Source organism: Oryctolagus cuniculus, chromosome 7 (assembly GCF_051225735.1).
Source record: "Oryctolagus cuniculus isolate XC-2025 breed Fujian yellow rabbit chromosome 7, ASM5122573v1, whole genome shotgun sequence".
Taxonomy (NCBI): domain Eukaryota; kingdom Metazoa; phylum Chordata; class Mammalia; order Lagomorpha; family Leporidae; genus Oryctolagus; species Oryctolagus cuniculus.
In genome coordinates this window covers 31,160,954-31,185,447 of record NC_142873.1, presented here as the reverse complement: position 1 = coordinate 31,185,447, position 24,494 = coordinate 31,160,954, and the positions used below count along the sequence as shown (strand labels likewise).

Sequence of the window (24,494 nt, the reverse complement as noted above, 5' to 3'; positions counted from 1 at the left end):
TTTCAGTTCCACTAGCACTCTTAACTCCTTTGCTTCTCAAATCTTTTGTATACACTGTTCCCTCTAGCCACATGCTTTTCCATTGGGGAACTTCTGACTCAGCCTTCAAATCTTACTTAGATCATTACTAAAAAATAATATGATCTCCCAGTCTACAAGAGTTCTCCCCCTTTTTCTTTCTTTATGACTTATTTTCCAACATTATATTTGTATTACATATTTGGGGGATTGTTTAATATCTGCCTCTTTCCATATTCTCTGTTAAATATTCAGTGCCTAAAATCATACCAGTTATTTGGCAAACTATTTTTTGAGTAAGTGAATTAATTCTTCAGCTGTGGTGAGCTGTAGAAATTTTTTTCAGCTTGGGAGAAACATGGTAGATTTATATATTGGACTGATAATTTTGGTACCATTTGATGATTGAATGCAAGACGGAGTAAGGTTGAGAACAGCTAGAGCTTGTAAATGACTATTGTAATAATCATCTCTCTAGATGAGAGAGCATGAGGGATCCAAACTAAGAATAGTGATGAGAAATGTCAACAGATTTTTAAAATATTTGAGAGGTAGAATTAATGATACATTGAGACTGACTAGAAATGAATGAGAGAATGATGAGGTGTCCTGACAGTTACAGATAGCGATTCATTAACTGAGATTTCTGCAAAAATAGCAGATTTGGGGGGAAAGAACATATATGAGATTTCTTTTTAGGTGTTGTAGTTGATGGATGTTTTCAGTCTGTTTTTTGTTGCTCTAATAGAATACCTGAAACTGAACAGTTCATAAAGGAAAGCAGCTTCTTTTGGGCTCATGGTTCCAGAAACTAGAGAGGTGCTAGTTTATGTCTGGCTTCTGTTGAGGACCTCATGCTGCTCTGTGCATGGCATAAAACTGGAAGGGACATATTGATGCATATGGAACAGAGATCATCTGGTCACCTCCCCATGATGGAGCTGTTAGGAGGTGGGGCCCAGAGGGAGTTGTCTGGGTCTTTCAGAAGTGAGTTCTTTTGTGGGTCTGGGTTGGTCATTGGGAGCACAGGTTGTTATTGAGCTCAGCTTCTTCGGTGTTCTCTCTTGCCACGTATCTTCATTCTCCACTCATGTAGCAAATACACTGTTTTTACTTAAATTATACATTTATTTGTAGTGCTTTGGGGAGATACTGGTAGATAGAGATCAGCAGGTGACTTTTCCTGCCACTTCAAGGTTAACACCCACTTTTTGATTGAGCACAGTGGGTGGTTAATTATTTAAATAGAAAACCCTAAGGAATAAATTGTGGGAGAGGATGTGTAGAAGTAGATAGAGATCATGAGCTCAATTGTTTGAATTGTCTGTTTGAGACACCTAAATGGAAGACAGGATGAGCTGTTGATTGTATGGTGTCAACCTAAAAAAAAAGTGGCTTTCTAAGAATCTGATTTTGAGAATTAATAGAAGATTGCAACCTGAAGTATGTGTACTATTTTGGATCATAAGCAGTATTCACAGAGGTTAAAAAAGATAGTGGTTTTTAAAGGTAAAATGGGGGTTATATAAATTGTTTCTTTGACTACAAGGATGAGTAACAAGGATAGCATTGGTCCAAAGTTGAATAGGAAGTTGCTGAGCAGATGTCTTCATAGAATTCTTTGTGTGAGGTTTCAGTGGCATTTATGCAAGGTTGTTTTCAGAGTCCTTCTAATAGCTTTTAGCATAGCCATGTGTGCATGAGAGCCTCTCCTTTATGGTCACCCAAATGCATTTTATTAGTTTGGCTTAAGTGACTCCATTTTGGTGCTACAACTTCACAAAGCTTTAGATGGGTTTGGAAATTTTCTGTATATAGATGCTAATTGAAACCATGAAAGTAGATTAAATAAAGGAGGATACAAGTAAATTAAACTTTTTTTTTTTAATATGAGATACAGAGATAGAAAAGAAGCTCCCATCTACTAGTTTATTCCCCATGTGCCTGCATTGGCCCCTGGCTCTGCTTGAAGCAAGGAGGTAGAAACTCATTCGAGGTCTCCCAGATGGGTAGCAGAGACTCAGTGACTTTAGCCATGACTGCTGCTTCCCAGGGTCCACATTTGCAGAACTCAAACTCTAGCTCTCCAACATGCAGTGCAGTCTTAACTGGTATCTTAACTACTAGGCCAAACACTTGTCCCCCAAAATACAGATTTTAGAAGCATTTGCTTATCCAACTTAAATAGAATAACTTAGGGGAAATGTAAATGTGTACAGATTTTTTTTCAACTAGTGGAAGAATTAAAAAAATAGTTCTTTAAACTAGAATGTTTTTTCTTAGATGTTTAACTCTTAAATTATGCACTGTATCAGAAATAAATGGAAATTCATTCATTGGTAGCTCAGGACTCCACATCCCTGGGGAAATATGTTGTATATAAGGAGTAGAATAGAACAAGTCTAGGAAATGAATTCTTTTTTTGTCATTGTTAGAGTTATTTTTTTTTATTTGAAAGGCAAAGTTAGAGTGAGAGAGGTCTTCCTTCCATCTGCTGGTTCACTCCCCAAATGGCCGCTGGGGCTGGGCCTGGGCCAGGCAGGGTGCAGGAGCTTGTTCGCAGTTTCTCACATGGGTGCAGGGACCCAAGCACTTGGGCCATCTTCTGCTGCTTTTCAAGGAACATTAGCAGGGAGCTGGATCAGAAGTGGAGCAGCCGTGACTCATCCGCCCCCATAAAGGGTACTGGTGTCACAGGCATCAACTTTATCTGCTACAATGGCACCCTCAGTAAATGAATTCTAAAATTTGGATATATCAGTCTGGTAAATACTACATGAAAAGAAACCAGGCTCTGTATTGTGTAGTTTTCTGCCAGAGATAGTGTTTATGTGCAAGTTATAAAGGAAATAACTAGGCTCAGGAGGCTAAAGTTTTTATAACAGAAGAGTCCATTCTGTTTTAATAGTGATGTGTCAACTTTATACAAGGTTGAACTTACTAAGAACTATCAAGAATAATTATGAAATGAATGCGGCTATGTTTCATAAGATTTATAAACATAGATCACATTCCTGATTAAATAACTTCATAGAAATATCTTAGGAAGAAAACTTCAATTATCAGTATAATCTAAGGGAGCTTTTTGAGGAGTAGGGGGTTAGCTGCATAAGTTCAAATGTTTCCTATACTGTTCTGACCTCTTAATAGCTCTTTATTTGTTACATTCCTGTAGTCATAGAATATAAATATCCAAAACTGTGTCTTTAATTTTCTTCTAGAGAGAAATATGGCATTTAAATTCTATAAGGCTTCTTACAAGTTATTCTTCTATTTCAAGTTAGATCTAAGAAATTCAGTCCTTCATTTCTATCATATATGCTTTTGTTTTCCATGCCATCTTTACAATAAGTGAAAAACAGTAAAATACCTTAAAATGTTCTAGGAGAGAATAGATGAACTAGCACCAACCTCTGAGTTCCCTTGGTCATCCCCTTCTGTTGCTGTCTGGCTCCACTAATTCCAGAATCCTAAAGATGAACAGTGTCTTTAGCATCAGTGGCACAAAGATCTCAGCAACGTATTGGAAGAAGAATGGGGCAGTTTGTGTGTTCAAATGTGTAGCTAATAGGAAATTTTGCAAAGATGGTCAAGAGTAGGACAGATGTTTTACAAGTTCCATTCTTGATAATTTTATTTAAGCTACAGGTCTATTTTATCAGAATCAAAACACTGAATGTAATACTGAATCTTTAAAGGTAATAATGGGCTGTTGATTTATTTCCAGCAACTCTTTATGTCAAGTCCATGGTCATAACAAAAACAATATAAACACAAAGTGGTTTTTAGCATTTGTGATACCTGCTTTATAATTCATTCCATTATTTTCAAATTGGAATTAATTTTGCATGATAGGATTTCTCATGAGTTAGGAGTTAAAGGCATTAAGAATTGATTTTCCTGAGCTTTGTTGTCAGCTTGCTTCTAAGTCTCTTGGAGAGTACTTTTTTCCTTTCTGCTGTAGTCCTCTGGTATCAGAAATCATGTTAATTGTCTGTTCATAAAATAGAAACCAGAGCTCTAATTATATGAGATTCTCTTGTAGTAAGTAGAATGTCTGAAGTGGACCTAATAAAAATCCTCAGTAATTTGGGGAATACTGTTTTATATTTCAAGACAAGTAGATTATTTTTAGTAGTATCATATCAGTCTTTAGTGTCTAGAATGTTAGTATTATAACACTGAAGTGTTTTCTTCAAGCAAATGGCAGAAATGTTATGTACTTTTGTGTCTCTTTTGTATTATCTATTTATTTTGATGTTTTCCCAAGCTGTTAATTCATCATGAAAGGAAAAAAATTATAAAGCTCTGTTTAATTTTATTTTTGAATATCTGTACAATCTATGGGAGGAGAACTTGGAATAGTTTGTATCAATCCAATATTTGCCATTTTGAAATTATTGGTATATATCATGGACATTGCCTATAGAGTCTTAAGATAAAATTGCCATTTCCACAGTTAAGAAATAAATTCCTTAGAATCTGAAATATACCAAAATACATGGTCTGATCTTACAACCAAGAGAGTTTTAGCAAATATCAAAGCAAAAATAAATCCTCCTTTCCTTTCCATAGAATGCAGGCTGTAATTCTTCCTTGAATTTGAGAGACTCTGATAGAATTGAATTGTCACAGGGGTTTTCCTGAGCAACTTTCTTGTGGCACCCTTAATGTTTCTCTGGGTGCCTATGTTCGTTACTATTGATGTTCTGGTAACTGAAGAATGGTATCATGGGCATTCCATCTAAGTAAGATACCAGTTTATAATGTATATCATTGTATATTAATATGCTTCGGTTCTCAATGCATATGGTTTCATCTGAATCAAAGAGAATCATGTCCACAAAGCTAGAATTTGATACACTGCTACTAGGAAATACAATTTTTCTTTATCACTTGCCTTTGATCTTTAAGTGAGAACCATAACAGATGCAAAAAAGGACTATGAAAAGGGCAACCTAAGTTAAGTTACATAAATTTTAGGAAATGTCATCTTTTTACTGATTTCAGAGACGTTTTCAAATGTTTTAAACACAATTTTCAGATAACAATAATGAAAAGCTGAGCCCCAAACCAGGGACAGGTGAACCAGTTTTAAGTTTGCACTACAGCACAGAAGGAACAACTACAAGCACAATAAAACTGAACTTTACAGATGAATGGTAAGTTAATATTTTTGTAAAGATGTACTTAGCAATGTTGTAGGATTTTATTTGATGTTCATTTTTAGCACTTTATCATCTTTGTGTTTTGTTTTGCTATAATGCTTTGGTTCTTGAGCTGTCATGTGGTTGAAAATCACTTGAAAGAGTTTGTTAAACGCAAATTTCTGGACACCACCCTCTGAATTAGGTTTCAGTTGGGATCTGGGAATTTGCATTTCTAAAAACTTTACAAATGATGCTGATGTTGTTCATCTTGATATTCCTTCTGATAGAAAATGTAAAAGAGAATTAAAAGCCAGGTGACAATGCAAAAGTAACAAACCTAACATTTTAAAACTTTTTATGGTCCTATGTTTAGGTGTATGTATATGTATAATTTGTGTTTTTGAATTTTAGAACATTAATTTAATCCTTCTGAATATGCTCTATTTTCTCCTAAATTTTTTTGACTTAACTTTATGCTACTTAGTTTTGTTTTTTTTTTGTTTTTTTTTTTTTTTTTGTTTTGACAGGCAGAGTTAGACAGTGAGAGAGAGAGACAGAGAGAAAGGTCTTCCTTTTTCCATTGGTCCACCCCCCAAGTGGGCACTACGGCCGGCGTGCTGCAGCTGGCACACCACGCCAATCTGAAGCCAGGAGCCAGGCTCCTCCTCCGTGTCTCCCATTCTGGTGCAGGGCCCAAGCACTTGGGCCATCCTCCACTGTACTCCCAGGCCACAGCAGAGAGCTGGACAGAATCCGGCGCCCCAACCGGGACTAGAACCCGGGGTGCCGGCACTGCACGTGGAGGATTAGCCTAGTGAGCTGCAGCGTTAGCCATGTGCTACTTAGTTTTAATATTATTGTACTAGCTGGATGAAAGTCCATCAAGTAGGTGTACCTTGATTTATTTAACAATTTCCCTACAACTGGGCAGTGAATGTGTTTACCATTTTTTACCAAAAAAGGCTGTGATGACTGTCTTTATAAATACTGGTAAAGTTGAACTTTAATGGTTGTATAGGTTCTCTTTAATGATGCTTCTGATTATCTTAAGCTCATTTATTTAGCTGAATGTAATATTGTAAAGCATTCAAGTTATGTGAGCTTCTTCTATTCTTGATAGAACAAGCTAAGAATTTGACTTAAATTTACATTAGTGACATGTTAATATGAATCATTATACTGACAATATAGTATGTTCTTATTATATAGTTATGTTAATTTATAGCAGTTTTAATATTCGATACATTAATTATTATCTCATGTTTTATGTATAAGTAATATAAAGGTGTATGTTATTAATTATAGATTGATACAGGATAATATTTTATTTATTCAGATTCACTGGTTTCCACTTGTGTTTATGTCTGTGTTTATTTTATCCTAAAATCTTTGAATAAATGGAAGTTTCAGATATTCCTGAAATTTTCTATGTTCCGGGGACTTTTGAAGATGTAGTCAGTATGATTTCCTTATGTGTTCTAGTATTTGACCTTTACATTTCAAAATCGTGACACCCATGGCCATTTTTTCATTATGCATGATTTAACATTGACAGGAGGTTGTTATACTTAATCACTATCTCTTTTCTATACAGAAAGTGCTGACTGCCATCTGAGTATTTTTTGAAGAAATTATTAGTCCTTTTCTTTTAAATGACACTGTTGGCTTCTCTGAAAATTGACCATGAATTATATTTTTTCATTCTTATTTTTTGTGTGAATAAAATTACCATTTTGCTGAATATGAAAGTGTTTAATATTCATTGTAAAAAATTTCAAAAAATCCTGTCATCTTTTTTTTTTTTTTAACCTATTCCAGTGTGGAACTTAGTATGCTATTTAGTTTCTTTGATAACAGGTGACTCAATATAAAAACCTAATAGCTTGAATTCTGGCTTGAACAAGCTGTTGAAACAGCCTCCCTGAATTTGTTTTCTCTCCTGAGAATGTGCTTATTTAGTAGAAGCCACTTTAAATGTTTCTCATGACGGTTCAGGTGGTTCATGCAGAAGTACATAGATTGTGTGCATGAACTGGCACATGATAGGCTCAAAATAAAATAAGTATTACTTGTTAACGATCATCTTTTGTAAATTGAGCCACCAATACTTTTCCAGTTTTCCACCATGGTGTTATCTTTTTCTTTTTGATTTATTAGAGCTATTTGTTTATTACATAAATAATTGAAGATAGTAAAATTTGTCTTTCATTTGTTGCAAATATGTTTCAGTTTGATGTTGGTTTTTGAGTTTATTTATGGTAGTCTTGCTTTTTGCTCTCAGACTGTGATCTCATGTCTTTTCTTTCCTATGCTTTCTTTTCTATGCTTTATGTAAAAAATTGTGATTTAAAATGCATATTAAACGTATGCTAAATATATTTGCTACATGTCTTTTCCATTAATGGCCCTCTAATATTTAAGTGTCAAATGTTATTCAGTGAACATTTCACTTATTCCTGTATACTAATTCTCAATCAAAGAAAGATTTATTTTTCAAATTTGCTTCTCTTTATCAAAATATCTATGTATACTTCTTTCTGGTTAAGAAAAAATATGTGTTCATTGCAAAAAAAAAAGGGGGGGGGGTGAGGTGGGCCAGTGCTGTGGCATAGTAGGTTAAGCTTCTGCCTGCAGTGCCAGCATCTCTTATGGGCACCAGTTCGTATCCTGGCTGTTCCTCTTCTGATCCAGCTCTCTGCTATGGCCTGGGAAAGCAGAGGATGGCCCAGGTGCTTGGGTCCCTGCACCCATGTGGGAAACCCAGAAGAGCTTCCTGGCTTCTGGCTTGGCATTGGCCCAGCCCCGGCCCTTGTGGCCATTTGGGGGAGTGAACCAACAAATGGAGGACCTTTGTCTCTCTGTCTCTTTCTCTCTGTAACTCTACCTTTCAAATAAATAAAATAAATTGAAAAAAAAAATTCTACTGAGATGACACTTAACAGTGGTTCATTACCCTTTTGATATTTTTCTTTTCATATATTAGATATGCATTCTTATTTAAAATAATATATTATATGTGCATGTTCTTTTGCATTAGCCTATGGGAGTTTTTATAAAATACTGGCCAAAGACATCCATGATAACTTGTATAGTCTACTGAATCACTGGTATTTGTCTATAATTAAGTTTTTATATAACAAGTTTATTTTTCTTGTTCATATTTCTTCTTTTTTATTAAGATTTATTGATTTGAAAAAGTTAGAGAGAGTGGGGGGGAAGAGATTTTCCAGCCATCTGGTTTACTCCCCTGGTGACCGCAATGGCTAGGGTGCCTGGGCTGAAGCTAGAGGCCAGGAGCTTCATCTGGTTCTCACACATGGGTAGCAGGGCCCCAAACACTTGGGCCATTTTCTGCTTCTCTTCCCAGGCCATTAGCAGGGAGCTAGATCCTAATTGGAGCAGCTGATCCTCAAACTGGCATCCATATGGGATGCCGGTGTCAAAGGCTACAGCTTTATCTGCTACACCACAACACCGGCCCCAACATTTATTCTAAATTTAAGGGATTGTCGCATTTCTATGAATTCTAATTTCAGTCAGGTGGTTATACATTTTCTTTTGTCTCACTCAGTCCTTATATATGCCATTATTTGTCACAGAATACTCATTGACAATTATTTATATAATTTGTCCTAGGATTCTGGTAGCTAGAAATGCTAGCAAAACTATGGTAATCATTAGGTTAGTGTTACAACTGAAACAGAAAACAGTACCTTTTACTCTGCACAGCCATGGCACTCAGCCACTTGCTGTATTTGAGCAACAGACCAGAATGGAAGTGATCCACAAGGGGCAGTTCCAAAGGCCAAAGTAATGGACAGTTTTAGGTTTAAGTAATAATTTTAATAGTCTTGAATGACAAAGTCTAATAAAAGGTCATATATGATCAGTCTAAAACTACTAAGAATTTGGATATGATGACTTATCCAGTGAGAAGAAGAAGGGAGATAATATAATTTAGTTAAAATTCAGTAGGGACATGTGGAGATACATATTAGATAAAAGAAGCGTCAATAAAGTGAAGCTGTCCTTTTATATTTTTATATCTCCTTTTGTAGATTAAAGTATGTTAGAATATTTATCTTGGGCCGGCGCCACGGCTCAATAGGCTAATCCTCCACCTTGCGGCACCAGCACACCAGGTTCTAGTCCCGGTCGGGGTGACGGATTCTGTCCCAGTTGCCCCTCTTCCAGGCCAGCTCTCTGCTGTGGCCAGGGAGTGCAGTGGAGGATGGCCCAAGTGCTTGGGCCCTGCACCCGCATGGGAGACCAGGAGAGGTACCTGGCTCCTGCCATTAGATCAGCGCGGTGCGCCGGCCGCAGCGCACCAGACGTGGTGGCCACTGGAGGGTGAACCAACGGCAAAAGGAAGACCTTTCTCTCTGTCTCTCTCTCTCTCACTATCCACTCTGCCTGTCAAAAATATATATATATATTTATCAAATTTTAAAAATGATCTTTGCAAGTAATATTAAAATGACAAACCGTACTTTTTATATTCTGGATCTTTTGATCCCTGCCTAGTCATAAAAATAGAGAAATTATTCCAAAATTTTATGTGTATTAACTTCTTTGTGGGACTGCTTATCTTGTTTTCATAATAGGAGCAGTACAGCCTCCAGTTCTAGAGGAAATGGGAGCCATTGCAAATCTGAGGGTCAGGAGGAATCCCTGGCCCCACAGAGCTCAGGGCCATCACCAGAAGGCGATAATGATACAAGTAAGGTGTCGTTTTGCTTTTGTCTTTATAAGACCCCCATGTTACACCTACCTACTTTCCTGTTCCCTCCAATTCTGTGTTTTTGTTGTTTATTTTGGCCTCTATAATCCAGTTAGTACTTGATAAGCAGTTGCAGATACAAAAGGGAGGGAGGGACCTTAACAGTTAAAATGAGGAGACACAGTGAAGCAGTGCACTGTGTGGACCCAGTGGCCAGCATAGGTAGTTATACTGGTAGTGTGTGAAATGTAAATGTTAGTTGGAATTGTCTTCAGCATTTTTGTACTTACCAGTGAAATCCAAAGAATTTGTCTTGATTCTTCAGAGTATCGGTGTTTTATTGACAGGGGGAGGGGAATAAAATATGAACAGGTTAAGAATCTATATTGATGCATGAAGTACCGTTTAGGCCAATTTTCACAACCCTTTTCCAATAGAATATTTATGTAACCATTAGTTATTTAAAATTCATTGCCTAGCACTGAGACTAGAGTATAGTAGGTGTTTTATAAATGCTTGATAAATGAAGGAACACATTCATTTTATTTTCTTATTACATGAATAGGTACCTCACTATAACAGTTTAAAGTTACATGTGTCTAAAACGACTGTTTGGTAAGCACAGGTCAAGTTAGGAATAAAAAAGATTGATTCCCTCATGGATCTTCCACTTAAACCCCAGAATTAAGTATTTTCAGTGCCAAACAGAATTTTTGGTAGGGTCAGCTTTACTATTTTATTCATGGTAGTTCAGATTGTACCAAATGCATGATAAAGAGGTAGAAATAGATTCCATTTTAAGTTCAGATTCTGGAAAGCTTAGGAAAAAACAAGGTAAGCAATGACAGCTGTGAGGATAATCTGAAGCAAGAGTTGATGAAGTTTGATGCCTAACCTTGGGGGAAAGGCAGCAGGCCCCTCATTCCTGTTAGTGTTTATACAATGGTGTATTTAAATACGCATTTAAATCATACTAGGGAGAGGTTTTGTCTGAATGTTACATATTTCTATGACCCAGAAAATGTTAAGAATCCTTTATTTATAGGAAAGCTGTAGTAGTATTAAGTTGGTACTCGTTTTATTAAAAAACTCAATTTAATGATGGCTTGGCTTATTCCTGTAGCTTTTGAAGAATCAACAGAACATGTGACAAAAAGTCAAGAAGGCACATCTGCAGAAAACCTAGATGAGAACAGTACAGATAAAGGTGAGTTGTCTTTCTGTCTTGAGATATTAGCTGTGTATGTGGGAAAATAAGATGTTTTAATCTAGTTAATGTGTCCAGACCTGGAGGCCATTTCTTAATAGATACGTTGTGGAATTTTCCTTCTCCATATAGAGAGATATCGTAGTAGAAAAACGTCACTCATTGCCTTAGTTAGTTTAAATAATTAATGTTGCCCTCATGACCAGCTATTTCTACTTTAATTTCTGACAGCACAATCAGATACATTTACAGCTGAGCCATTGGAATCCAACTCAGGAGAAAGGAATAACCTCAATCTTGATAGCCCCTGTGAGGTTCCAGAAGAATCCTCTTTGTCTGCAAAAGGCAAGGAACCAGAAACTTCAGATCAGACTAGCACTGAGAGTACTTCCAATCCAAATAACACCAATGCTGAGCCTCAGGCCCAAACAGAAGCCATCGAGCCTTCAGCTCATGAGGAAACATCAGCCAGGGACGCTGCTCTTCAGGACACAGATGATAGTGATGATGACCCAGTCCTGATCCCAGGTGCAAGGTATCGAGCAGGACCTGGTGATAGGTTGGTAAATTTTTAATAATCGTGAACTGTAAAAGATATATTTCAAAGTGGTCTGTTTGAAGTCTCAAAAAGGAGTCTCTCCATTTTTGACATTTGCTTCCTTGTAAGGGTATCTCAGTTGTAAAAGCCTACAGATTTTAAAAATTGTAAATGTTTTCACATATTGCATTCTTTGAACAAGCTGTTCGTTAAACAGGGAGAAAGCACTGGGGCTTGCTCCTCAACTCCAGGTCGAGAGAAATGGATGTTGGGAATCTCCGATAGCACTTACTTAGCAGGTGCTGTCAGGTAGCCTTGGGTATCCTGAACTTTATCTAGTTTGTTTTTATTTTAAGCTTATTTTTCTGCTTTCCTATTGGCCCTGGATTAAAGTAGTGTGATAGTAATTCTCTTTTTAAGAACATATTTTCTTCTTTGGTGTCTCCTATTAAGTGACTCAAAATTAGAAAATGAAAAGTTACACCAAATAACAAATATTGTAGCTACAAGAAAGCATTGCTAACATGTTCATGTAGTTTTCTCGTTTTTCATTTTACATAATCCAAAGGTATATTTTGAGAGATTAAGTAAATCAATATATATTGTTTGCATACTTATAGTAATCTTTATACAATTAAGTGACATCATATCTCACTATAAATTGTTTCATTGCTGAAAATTTAGTTTTAAAAATACTAGTTCACACAGGTGTGAGGTTCTATTTGAAGCACTTTACATATTTGTTCAATCTACTGATGCTTATGAAATATTCTGACATTTTTGTTAACTGAAAATATAATGAACAGACTAATTTGCTATTAATGAGTGGCAGTGTTGCAAATGGAAAAGAGCATAATGATTTGAATCCTGATTTCACCACACAACAGCAGTATTTCTTCATGTTCATTACTTAATGACTATAAAATATGACTAAATAATTGGAATTCTTGTATACATTTAAAAATATTTGTCAGTCATAGGATCTAGCTCACATTTGAAAGCATTAAATGATGGCTGTATTAAACAGCCTGTGTATTCTGTGTGGCAACTTAAGATTTAAAAAGGAATTATAATAAGAATAGCTCTAGGGATGAAGACTGAAAGAGAATAAGGAAAAATCCTTAGCAGTGTAACTTGCCGTTCAGTGAAACTGCTTTCCTTTTTTTTTTTTAAAGATTTATTATTTATTTGAAAGACAGAGTTACAGAGACAGAGAGTGGGAAAGACAGAGACATCTTCCACCTGTTGGTTCACTGCCCAAATGGTTACAATGGCTAGGGGTGTGCCTTGCTGAAGCAAGAAGCTTCCTCCGGGTCTCTCACATGGATACAGGGGCCCAAGAACTTGAGTAATCTTCAGCTACTTTCCCAGGCGCATAACAAGGAGCTGGATCAGAAAGGGAGCAGCTGAGTCCCAAACCAGAGCCTATATGGGATGCTGGTGTCAAAGGCAGCAGCCCAACTGCCTATGCCACAACAAGGACTCTTCCTTTTTTTTTTTTAAACTATGAAAGAGTATGTATCTTCCTTTAGTCATATTTGGGAAGTGTTTATGTTTCCTATATTTGTACTTAGAGACTAATGAAACATATTCTTTCCCTGACTCCTGTTAATCCTTAGCATTCTTAATATGTATTTTAGACAAGTAAAACACTCCATTCCCTTTCTTTTTATACCCAGAGGGAGACTCTTAAAACTTCATTACCTCTTAATGTTTGCAGATACAGTTAGCAGGCATAGTTTGAAAATCAAGCTGATGGTTTGCAAAACCCAGATTAAAGAGCTGGATTCTATAATTAATTAAGTGTATACATTTATGACCTTCTATATGTAAAAGTGAGCATGTCTGTGTTTTTCTATTTTTAAATAGCAGAACATGATACTTTGGTCACAATTTTTTGAAATTAAGTATCCAGTTTCTAAAGTGTACCATATCACTTTGGAGGTTTATTTGTTTAAATAAGATTGTACATATTTTAATGGATATTAGACAATATATAATCATTTAGCAGTACCTTTTAAGGCTAATTATAACATTTTTTGCTAAGCCTGCTTATAGCTGAAGAAAGTGAAGTGCTCAGCAGTGGTTTTGTATGTTCTAGATCTATGGTTTTTTTTGTTTGTTTGTTTGTTTGTTTGTTTTCCAGATTCATTTAATTTATTTGAGAGAGTTAGGGAGAGACAGAGAGGGATCTTACATCTACTGGTTCACTTCCCAAATGGCCGCAATGGCCAGAGCTGGGCTAGTCTGAAGCCAGGAGCCGGTAGCTGCTTCCAGGTCTCCCATGTGGGTGCTGGGGCCCAAGCACTGGTCATCTTCCACTGCTTTCCCAGGTACACTAGCAGGGAGCTGGATAGAAAGTGTAGCATCCTAGACAGGAACCTGTGGCCATATGTGATGCATGTGCTACAGACAGCATCATTGCCTGTTATGTCACAATGCAGACCCCTGTTTTGTTTTTTTTTTTTAAACACTAGTATAATGTAAATGAGAAAAAGAGAACTTGGTGAGAGTGTAGGCCTTATACAGTATAGAAATGATAATATTGTTCTGCAAAGCTTTATTATTTTCTTACCATTTTCATAATACTTAGACGATTTATGTTTGAGAGATTCTCCTAGGGTTTGGGGCTGCTGTAAAATTGATACCCAATACGCTTATTGACTCAGGAAACCTGGATACTCAATTGAACTTAACAGAATCTTGAAGGAGATTGCTAATCAGGGGCAACAGCCTGGACTGATCCCACCTCGGCATATACTCTTGAATTCATATTCTCACGATTAAATCAAGACTTGAAATCATTCCAGGTCTACATTTGCTTTTCTGCCTTTTTTCTTTTTTTTAGGATTTATTTATTTGAAAGGTAGAGAGGGAAATACAGAGAGAGATCTTCCATCCCCAAATGGCCTCAACCACCATCATGGCTGGGCCAGCCCAAAGTCAAGAGCCGACTCTCTCCAGGCCTCCCATGTGGGTGGCAGGAGCCCCAGGATTTGGACCATCTTTTGCTGCTTTCCCAGGCATGTGAACAGAGAGCTGGACCCGAAATAGAACAGCCTGGACTAAAGCTGGTGCTCCAGTGTGGGATGCTGGTTTTCAGGCGACAGCTTAACTTGTGCCACATACTGGCCCCTGCTTCTCTGCCTTCTAAAAATTTAGTATTACTTAACATTTTGAACATGTAGTTTGGGTATTTGGCCTTAAGTTTGTCCTGTTATTCATTTTATAGGGCATTGTAGTAAACAAAATAATAATAAAAATCTTACCTTTAAAGAAACTGACTCCATTGAAAGGCAGAAGAATATTTACATTCTTATAATTTAGTTAAATACATATGACCCATGTTTTCACTTCTGGGCTAAGATCAAGCATGAGAAGGAAGCATTTTGGAAAATAAAGGCCTTAACGACTAATGTAGATATTTTAAAATGGAATGCTCTTCTCATTAACTATAGCTAGTGTCTGAATATTACTGAGATACTATAGCAGAGGTCAGCTTCTGTTTCCCTAAAGGGGCAAGAACTTAAGTGGAGGCTTTTTTGTAGCTTACATAACCATTTAAAATTTAACTGTTTGAAAAAGGTAAAATGGTTCTTAGCCTAAGGGTCATTACAACAAAACAGCAACTGGCCAAGGCATAGCGCATGAGCCATCATTGGCTGATTCCTACTCTCCAGTAAATCAGTTTTATAGAGAAAAACAAAGTGATAGTCTGTATGAGAAGATGCTTCTGACAGAAATCCAGAGTCTCAGATAATGAAGTCTTTGAATTATGACGTAATTGGGTGCCCTTTTAACTTTGTCTAGGGCAAGAAATAGAAAATAATTGGAAAAAATAATCAAACATACTCTCTGATCATGGTATTCAATAAATAAAATGAGTTGGTTATATACCTTAGTGATGTTATATACTGGATTTAGAAAAATAATATTCCCTCTTGGAATGGAAAGAGAATGGGTAGTTTTCCTATTTAGATGATCTTCATATAAAACACTCTTCATGATCCCTTACTCATTTTAGAGTAAATAGAATGATGGTCTGGTAGCGCTTCATCTTGGTAAATCCTAGAGGAAAGCTAAAGTACTTTCTAAAGGGCAAGTACTGAAGTCAATAAGCTTTGTGAAGAAGTCTTCACATAATTTTAAATAGTTTTTAGTTATAGCCTCAGTTCAGGTGGTCTAACAGTTTTTTCCCTAAAGAATAAGGATACTAATCCTATATTACCCATTAATAACCTTAAAAATTATTTAAGTAGAAATTTGGCTTTATCTACCTAATCTGGACACTGGAACATGGCCTTTGTTTTTAAAGTGAAAATTCTTTGTACTGTAAATTTGCCAGCATCTATTCAGTCATCCTTATAATCACTCTTTCCAGTTTCATCTTTATTAAAGAAAATTGCAGGGAAAGAAGAATAATCAAAGAGAAAGAAGAAGGTTCCTGGGGAGTTAAAAGCCCTGTTATTTGCTTGCTTGTTCTGTATCTTGCAGTTAAGCTAAGTGAATCAGCTCAGCCGTTGAGGAGTATAATGTAGGTGTTCCAGTGGATGGTATTCATAGTGAGTCATTATAGTTACCACACTCTGTGACTGGGTTAGGTTCTGATTGATTTAAAAGATAAAAGGGAGTAAGTACTATGTCTTCCTTCAATCTGTCTACAGTGAGTGTTTCTGTTTCTTTAATTTTTAAATGCATTTTAGGTTGAATGACATATTCTCATAGAATGCCTTAAGTCACAAAGGGAAATACATTTTTTTAATTAAAATGATTGATAAAAAATAATCGTGACCGTAATGTTTTATATATTTGGTTCTTTGAAATTTTTGAGTGACTTTAGTTATTGTGTTCCCTTCACTAGATTTAATATCAGAGGAACAACAATAGGTGATAGAATAATGAGGTAATCAGTATGTTCCTTCATTACTGTTTCATTATGATGGATTTGCCAGGATCTCTTTTCCACAGCTAACCACCTTTTCTATTAACAGTTAATATTTCCTTTGAACTTACTGAACTCTTAAGTGCTAAGCAATGTAAAGCAGGTTGCTTTTCACACACTCTATTTAGCTGCATGCACTGCATGGAAATAGATTGAGATTTCCTGTGTGTACGTATAACTGATGTTCACTGAGTGTAATTATAGTCTGAAATGATGTCCTTTAGATGCTGGTTACTTGCTTTGATTATTTTGTTGAAGAATGCAGCTTTTTTTTTTTTTATTAAAAAAAGCTTGATTGGGATAGCAAGTAGCAACTTTTTATTATTCAGATAAATATATAGCTCTTTTTTTCTTGATAAATATCTAAAAATGAATTTGAACCTAGTTGTATGAATAGGTTTAAGATTCTGGCTTTTCAGGCCGGCATTTTGGCATAGTGGGTTAAGCTGCCGCATACGACACTGCCATGCCATTTTGGGTGCACGTTCAATTCCTGGCTGCTCCAATCCAGCTGCCTGCTGATGTGCCCGGGAAAGCAACAGAAGATGGTCCAAGTTCTTGGGTCCATGCACCCACATTGGAGACCCGGATAAAACTCCTGGCTTCAGCCTAGACCAGCCATTGTGGCCATCTGGGAAGTGAACCAGCGGATAGAAGATTGATCTCTTTCTCTGCCCCCCCCCCCCATAACTCTGCCTTTCAAATGAATAATTAAGTCTTTAAAATTTTTTTTAATAAATTGTCACAAATCAAGATGATATATAATCCTCAAATACTTCTCTAGTTTAAAGTCTGGGAATGAAATGCATTTTTTTGGGAAAACTTTACAGTGAACCTCAACCCTTCAGTTATTTACTGAAAACCTGGCTTACCTACAGAAGCAACCTTTCTCTGAATTCTAATAGCATGTATCTATTACTTAGCATCAGTTTCTAAAACCCAAGTAAAGCATAAAACATAACTTACAGCACCAGTCAGAATTGTACAATTGATAGAATTCCTCAAAGGGACAACAGAAATAATGAAATAAGACAAAAAATATTACAGAAGTATAAAAATTCCTGATTAAGGCCCATTTTCAAGATTTCCATGTAAAAGTCTCAATTTTACTTTTATGTGGTGTAATCTAGGTTTTTTGGTATGTTTGAAGTAATTTTTTGCAAGTCAGTTTTTACTAGTTATCACTTTATATATATATATATATTTTTTTTTTTTTTTTTTTTGTGGACAGGCAGAGTGGATAGTGAGAGAGAGAGACAGAGAGAAAGATCTTCCTTTTGCCGTTGGTTCACCCTCCAATGGCCGCCACGGCTGGCGCGCTGCAGCCGGCGCACCGCGCTGATCCGAAGGCGGGAGCCAGGTGCTTCTCCTGGTCTCCATTTTATAATTTAATGGCAGTAAAATGTAATTTGTGTAGGACCTTTGATTTTCTGATTTATACTTCTTATCCAAACCACTCAAAGCTGGTTTCTGCTTTTACAATGAGGATTGCAACTAGAAAGTACCATGTTACGCTGAGTTTTAGAAAAGCTTAAATACTGAGGTAGAGAACTAATGAACTAATAAACAATAATAAAACAGAAGATGTAGCAGTTACCTCCTCTAGGAGTGAATGAGATTAAATCATTTTTGTCTACTCAGTTATTTGTAATTATAAGACAGTATTTTCCTCATCCCATACACGCATTTGTTCTATCTCCCTTTTAGCAGAGGGAGATGCTCAAGAAATGTTAATTTCTACCTAAGATAAACAAAATTGGAAACATAAAACTATGACAGATTATTATCTCTACTCCTTGTAACTGATCTTCATTAGGGACTGTCTTGTAGTGTTTTGTGAATGTGTCTTACTGTAATCTGCCCAGATTCGGGGTGGAGAATGTCCCCCAGGACATGTAAGTCCCACAAAGTCATTTGGTTGTCCCTGCCAAGGCAACTGCAGGCAGGGCTCGACATTCAGTAAATGTATAGCAGGCTCATTTTTCAGTCGATAGTTCTTTATGGCCTGTGAATAATGTTATAAATATCTAAATGACTTGGCAGAGAAAGGGTTCCCTATCCCTGCATGGTAGATGCCATGTTATCTGCAAATATTTCTTTGTGTAATAAGTATGATAATCATCCCCTCCTCTCCATTCTTCACCTGGTCTATTAAAATATTTGTTCTGCTCCTTCCCGTCCGTCTCCCCCATCAGATCCACTTTCAGTGGCTTTCCATTGCCCATGATTTGGCAAAACTCCAGCTTCTTTCTTTGCCCAGTGTATGGGATTCTCCACGCTATGACTGCTGCCAGGAATTGCTCATGCCCTACGTCAGATGCACTTGGAGTGTCGCTGAAAGTATTCAGAGTTCACTGGGTACATTATGCTGCTTAAAGCTTCTGTGTCTTTTCTGCTCTGTAACCTCTGAAGTAAAATGACCTCTTAAACACACATCTTAAGCTACATTTTTAAGGAAGCTTTTCCCACCTTGTGAGGGCAGGGACCCAACTTGGGCGGTTACCTACTGCCTCCCAGGATTTGTATGGGCAGGAAGATAGAATTGGGGTAGGCCAAAGGCACCCCCCTGCAAACAGATTTTTAATTAATAATGTATCTTTTAGCTTAACCCTATCTGCATAATGAAAATTCCAAATGAGAAAGTTCAAATTAATGAAATTTTCTTTTTGTAAAGTCCACTAAGTCAATATAAGAAAAATTTAGATATAATATGAATTAAAAGAACTGATGGGTATTTAACTTGGTTGGTATACTGAAGAACAGTGGTATTCAGGATTATAGTGAATATTTTTAACTAGGAATAAATAGAATTTAATTTATTCTTTGTTTTTATTATCTTTCTCTTTCTTATTTATGCCAGAGAATGTTTCTTTGACACATACCAATAGCAACTTTGGTTTTGGTACCAAAGTTTTATAGCTTTTAGGAATGTAGAGATAGAGAATCGTGGTAATGATCACAGAAACTGTCCTATTGCGGGAGTGGTGGTAAAAATAGCTTCCCTGTGTTTATGAGAAACAAATTCTTTAGTCTTTGAATTGAAAGCCATCAAGCTCAAGCTATTTTAACTGGGAAAAGTCAAACTTTATGTTTTGGATGGAAGTATTTAATTATGTAACTAGGAAGATAGAGGTTATTTTTGTTCAGTGGTCTAATACTGGGTCACAAACTTGGGAAGCACTGCATTGTATGTAGCTTTCTGAGTTTCACAGTGCATACTTGCATAATAAGGTCTCTGAGAAGACTTGCATCAAGGAAACCTGCTTAGTTTTGTTTAATTCATCACATTCCACACCTGTTCAATCATAAACCTATTTTGTGAAACATTTACGAAAACCCCATGATTTGGAATATGTTCTTGTTCCAGATCATTGTCCCTGCATTCTAGGATGAGTATTGAGTGCACTAGAAAACCTAGGACTCCGCCCTCCCTTTAGTATCTGTACAGGAAAGCCTTTCTTTCTACAAAATTCTGAGTATATAATTTTAGTCATGACCTTGTATTCTATCCTTACTATGATGTTCTTTGTGGGTTAACTTTGTTTGGTGCCCCCTAAATCATTTTATTCTGGCTTCAATAAGTCACCCCTCTCATAATACCTATGGTATCAGTTTGTACCACTCTAGCTATGTGTAATGGTGTTTTATAAAAGGAGTTACCACTGAGGCTGACGTTGTGGCATAGTGGGTGAAGCTGCCACCTGCAATACCAAATGGGTGCCGGTTCATTTCCCGGCTGCTCCACTTCTGATCCAGCTCCTTGCTGATGGCCTGGGAAGAGCAGTAGAAAGTGACCTAAATGTTTAGGACTCTTCCCACCCATGTGGGAGACCGGGATGAAGCTCCTGGTTCCTGGCTCAGCCTGGCCTAGAACTGGCCATGCAACTGGAGAGTGAACCAGCAGATAGAACATCTCTGTCTATCTTCATTTTTCCCTCTCTCTCTAACGCTGCCTTTCAAAATAAATAACTCTTTAAAAAACAAAAAAGCGCTTACTATGTTGAAAACAGTAGGCAAAATAATTCATATTTTATGTTTTAGTGCTATTTATGGAGTTTTGCTTATATTTTAAACTAGTACTTTAGTAAATGTGAAAATTCAGTATTTTTAACTTTTTGGTTCTTATAACTTCCTAATTTAAAAAAAAATAAATCTTGTTAGGTCATTTAAAAAAATTATTTGAAAGGCAGAGCCATAGAGAGAGTGGGAGAGGGATCTCTTCCATCTCCTGCTTCCATCCCCAAATGCCCACAACAGCCAGGCTGACCCAGCCCTGAGCCAGGAACCAGGAATTCCACTTAGATCTCCCATGTGGATGGCAGGGATCCAAGCACTCGAGCGATCATCTGCTGCCTCCCAGGGTGCACTTGAACAGAAAGATGGATCAGAAGTGGAGACAGAACTTGATCCCAGGCACTCCGATATGGGATGTAGGTGACCCAAGCAGCAGCTTAAGCTACTGCACAATGAAGCCACAGCCCCCACCCCTACTTTCTAATTTAACCTTAAAGCTGTCAAGTTTTTGCTAACCATTTAGAGACAGATTTTTTTGGAATTTGCAGTGTCAAAAATAAAATGTAAATTCAGGGATCTAGGTTTTCATAGATAGTTGGATAGGCTTCAGATTCATCCTTTTTCTCTTAATGTTTCTCTCAAGCAGAATAATAACTGATAACTCGAGCTGTTTGTTGTTGCTTTGAAATTCCTGGATGAATCACTTTCATATTTATTATTCATTCAATAAGTGTATTATGTGCTAGACACTGTGCTGATGGGTGCACAGCCCCTATCTTCTATGAGGTCTCAGTTCTGTACTGTATGCACATACTTGCCGTAATAGAACTTTCCATGATCAGTGGAAGAGGAGCAGCAAGGGCACAAACCAGCACCCATATGCAACTGCTGTGCCACAGCGCTGGCCCTCTGTTTCTGTTTTAGTCACTTTTAGGATCCTTTAGTTTAGTTTTGTGTTTAGAACTTGTTAAGTAATGTAAATTTTCAAATTTATTGCAACATTTAAGTGTTTCTGTTTATTATTTTTGTTGTTATTTGAAACGCAGATATAGAGACAGAGGTAAACTCCCCAGTCCCTCCAGCAGTTAGTCAGAGTCTCCCACATGGATAGCAGGGATGCAAATACTGGAACCGTCTATGGTATACATGAGCAGAAACCTGAAGTTGGAAGCAGAGTTGGGGCTTGAATCCCAGGTATTCCAACATGGGACAGCCACTATCCTAATTGGTGTCTTAACCGCCTCACCCAATGGATTGTCCCTGTCACAGTGTGTTCTTAAATTGTATACATTCAGCCTTTTTGTCATTGACATCCCACTTAGAGAAATGTTTGATGTGAGGCCTGTTGTTCCAGATTTGTAGAAATTAGCGTTGTGGACTCATACTCATTCGTGATAAATTTGAAAATGTTTCATATGTGCTTGAAAAGAATTCACTGTAGTTCTTGAATGCAGGATTTTATATAGGACCATTGGATTAGATTTGTTTTTGAGCTTTTCAAATCTGTGTTTTTGATGATTCTTTTTTGACAGCTTAACTTGTTTAATAGTGAGAGAGGTATGTTGAAATCTCCACTATAATGGTGATTTTGTCTTATTCTCTTTGTAGTCCCATCTTTTTTTTTTTTTTTTTTTTGACAGGCAGAGTGGACAGTGAGAGAGAGAGACAGAGAGAAAGGTCTTCCTTTGCCGTTGGTTCACCCTCCAGTGGCCACTGTGGCCGGCGCACCGCGCCTATCCGAAGGCAGGAGCCAGGCGCTTCTGCTGGTCTCCCATGGGGTGCAGAGCCCAAGCACTTGGGCCATCCTCCACTGCCTTCCCGGGCCACAGCAGAGAGCTGGCCCAGAAGAGGGGCAACCAGGACAGAATCCGGCGCCCCAACCGGGACTAGAACCCGGTGTGCTGGCACCGCTAGGTGGAGGATTAGCCTGTTGAGCCATGGCGCCAGCCTCATTTTGTTTTGAAGTGCACTTTGAAGCTATTTTCATTAGTTGCTTAAATGTTTAACTGTTTTATCTTCTTGGTGAATTCATTATATTTTCTTGTAATTCTCTCTATCCTTAATGCTGTTCTTTAACTTCAGTCTATTTTTTTTAAAAGATTTATTTATTTATTTGAAAGGCACCATGAGAGAGAGAGAGAGAGAGAGAGAGATCTTTCATGAACTGGTTCTCTCAATAGCCACAGTGGCCTGGACTGGGCCAAGCCAAAACTAGAAGCCAGGAAGTCCATCCTGGTCTGCCACCCACATCGGTGGCAGGGGCCCAAGTATGTAATGTGCTACCTCACCAGCGCATTAGCCAGGAGCTGGATTAAAAATAGAGCTGTTGGGACTTGAACCAGCAGCTATGGGATAACAGTGTTTCAGGTGGCATCTTAATCCACTGTGCCACAACACCAGCCCCTAGTCGACTTTTTTGAGTGATGTTTCTTTACTACTCTTCATTTGATTAGTATTTGCGTTGTAACTTGTCTGAAACCCTTACTTGTCTTCATCCTTTAGGTGTATCCTACACAGTCTTTTTCCCCTTAAGTGAATTTAGTCTATTTAAATTTATTATTATTATAGCTATATTTGGACTTCTTTCCTAATTTTTACTTCTAATTTTTCTATCCTTTTTTTTCTTTGTGAATTTGCATTTTCCCCTTATTGCACCCTTTTTCTCTATTGGGTTGGACTTTATTTTGTAACTACTTTTTCTTTACTTCTGAAATTTCCCACTCTTATTTAATTATATAAAGTCTTTATGCACTTTAAAAATTGTGTGCCAAATGAGCAAATAATGTCATAAAGAAATAAAGTTGTCAAAAACAACTTTTAAGAAATGTTTATTTGCTGATTGTTGTTCTTCATATGCACATCATTTTAATTTTCACTGATTAATTTACAATATGATATAGTACAGATTTATTTTCAAAGGCCTGTATTATTGCAGTGTTTATTATGAAATATCCTCTAGTAAAGCTATTTCATCATTCTGAGTTTATTCATTTCTTTAGAACAGTTAGCAAAGTGGGACAGTCGCATGATTGTATATATAGAAGTAACACCTGTAACCACTTGACACTTTTTAAAAATTTGTATTATTTATTTTCATTTTATTTGAAAGGCAGAGAAAGAGACAGGCAGAGAAAGATCTTCTATCCTCTGGTTCACTCCCCAGTTGCCCCCAACAGTCATGGCTGGTTCAGGCTGAAGCCAGGAGCCAGGAACTCAATCCAGGTCTCCCACATGGGTTGCAGAGACTCAAGTACTTGAGCCATCATCTACTGCCTATCAGGGTGTGCATCAGGAAGTTGGATTGGAAGCAGAGTTGCTGGAACTTGAACCAGTCACTCTCATATGGGATACGGGTATCTAAGCAGCATCTTAACCTGTGTGTTAAATGCTTGCTCATTTTGTATCTTATAATTTGAAATTTGTGCATGTGAAGCTTTTTCTACCTCTTAGATAGTTTTCCTACAGTGGTTAATAAGTGATCTAATCATTTATTGAAACTCTATAGCATAAACTGTATAACTTGAGATGCAGGTTTTTTATTCTTTATTAGGACAGTTAAACCAAATAAATGTTGAGTAGAAAATTAAACCATTTTCTGGACCAATCTTTTTAAATGAACATTTATGCTTTGGTATAGTTTTGCTTGATTCTTAGTTAATATCACCTCATTGCAGCCTTAGTTTTCTCTACACATCTTGTTTTAAATGGTCTGAGCCGCCATCTAAATTCTCGTCACATGGTTTTCTTTTTTTCATTGAAGCTCCTGAGGCCTTTAGCGTATCAGCAAGGCTCTTTCCTCTCCTGCCTATTCTGCATTCTTAGCTAATGAATTTGCTCTTTATTGGTTTCTTGCTAATCACATATTTTTAACTGAGTCAGAGTGTGTTCTCTTTTCTGCTACTTTA

At 37.0% G+C, this 24,494-nt stretch overlaps 1 protein-coding gene across 18 annotated transcripts in view; it reads left to right on the top strand.

Moving 5' to 3' along the window:
• DCAF6 (DDB1 and CUL4 associated factor 6) overlaps window positions 1-24,494 on the top strand; it is a 117,335-nt gene that overhangs the window by 79,197 nt on the left and 13,644 nt on the right. For 11 of the 18 annotated variants that reach the window (XR_016210426.1, XR_016210427.1, XM_089299614.1 and 8 more), the window contains 5 exons: window positions 5,063-5,180; window positions 9,773-9,888; window positions 11,012-11,095; window positions 11,327-11,654; window positions 16,495-16,536. Coding sequence is in view for 15 of the 18 variants with exons in the window: in XM_089299614.1 (XP_089155740.1) it covers window positions 5,063-5,180; window positions 9,773-9,888; window positions 11,012-11,095; window positions 11,327-11,654; window positions 16,495-16,536 (688 nt within the window). In the remaining 3 variants the exon portion in view is untranslated. The remainder of the gene's footprint in view (window positions 1-5,062; window positions 5,181-9,772; window positions 9,889-11,011; window positions 11,096-11,326; window positions 11,655-16,494; window positions 16,537-24,494) is intronic. The other 7 variants (XR_016210425.1, XM_070077394.2, XM_070077397.2 and 4 more) reach the window with 1 other exon arrangement.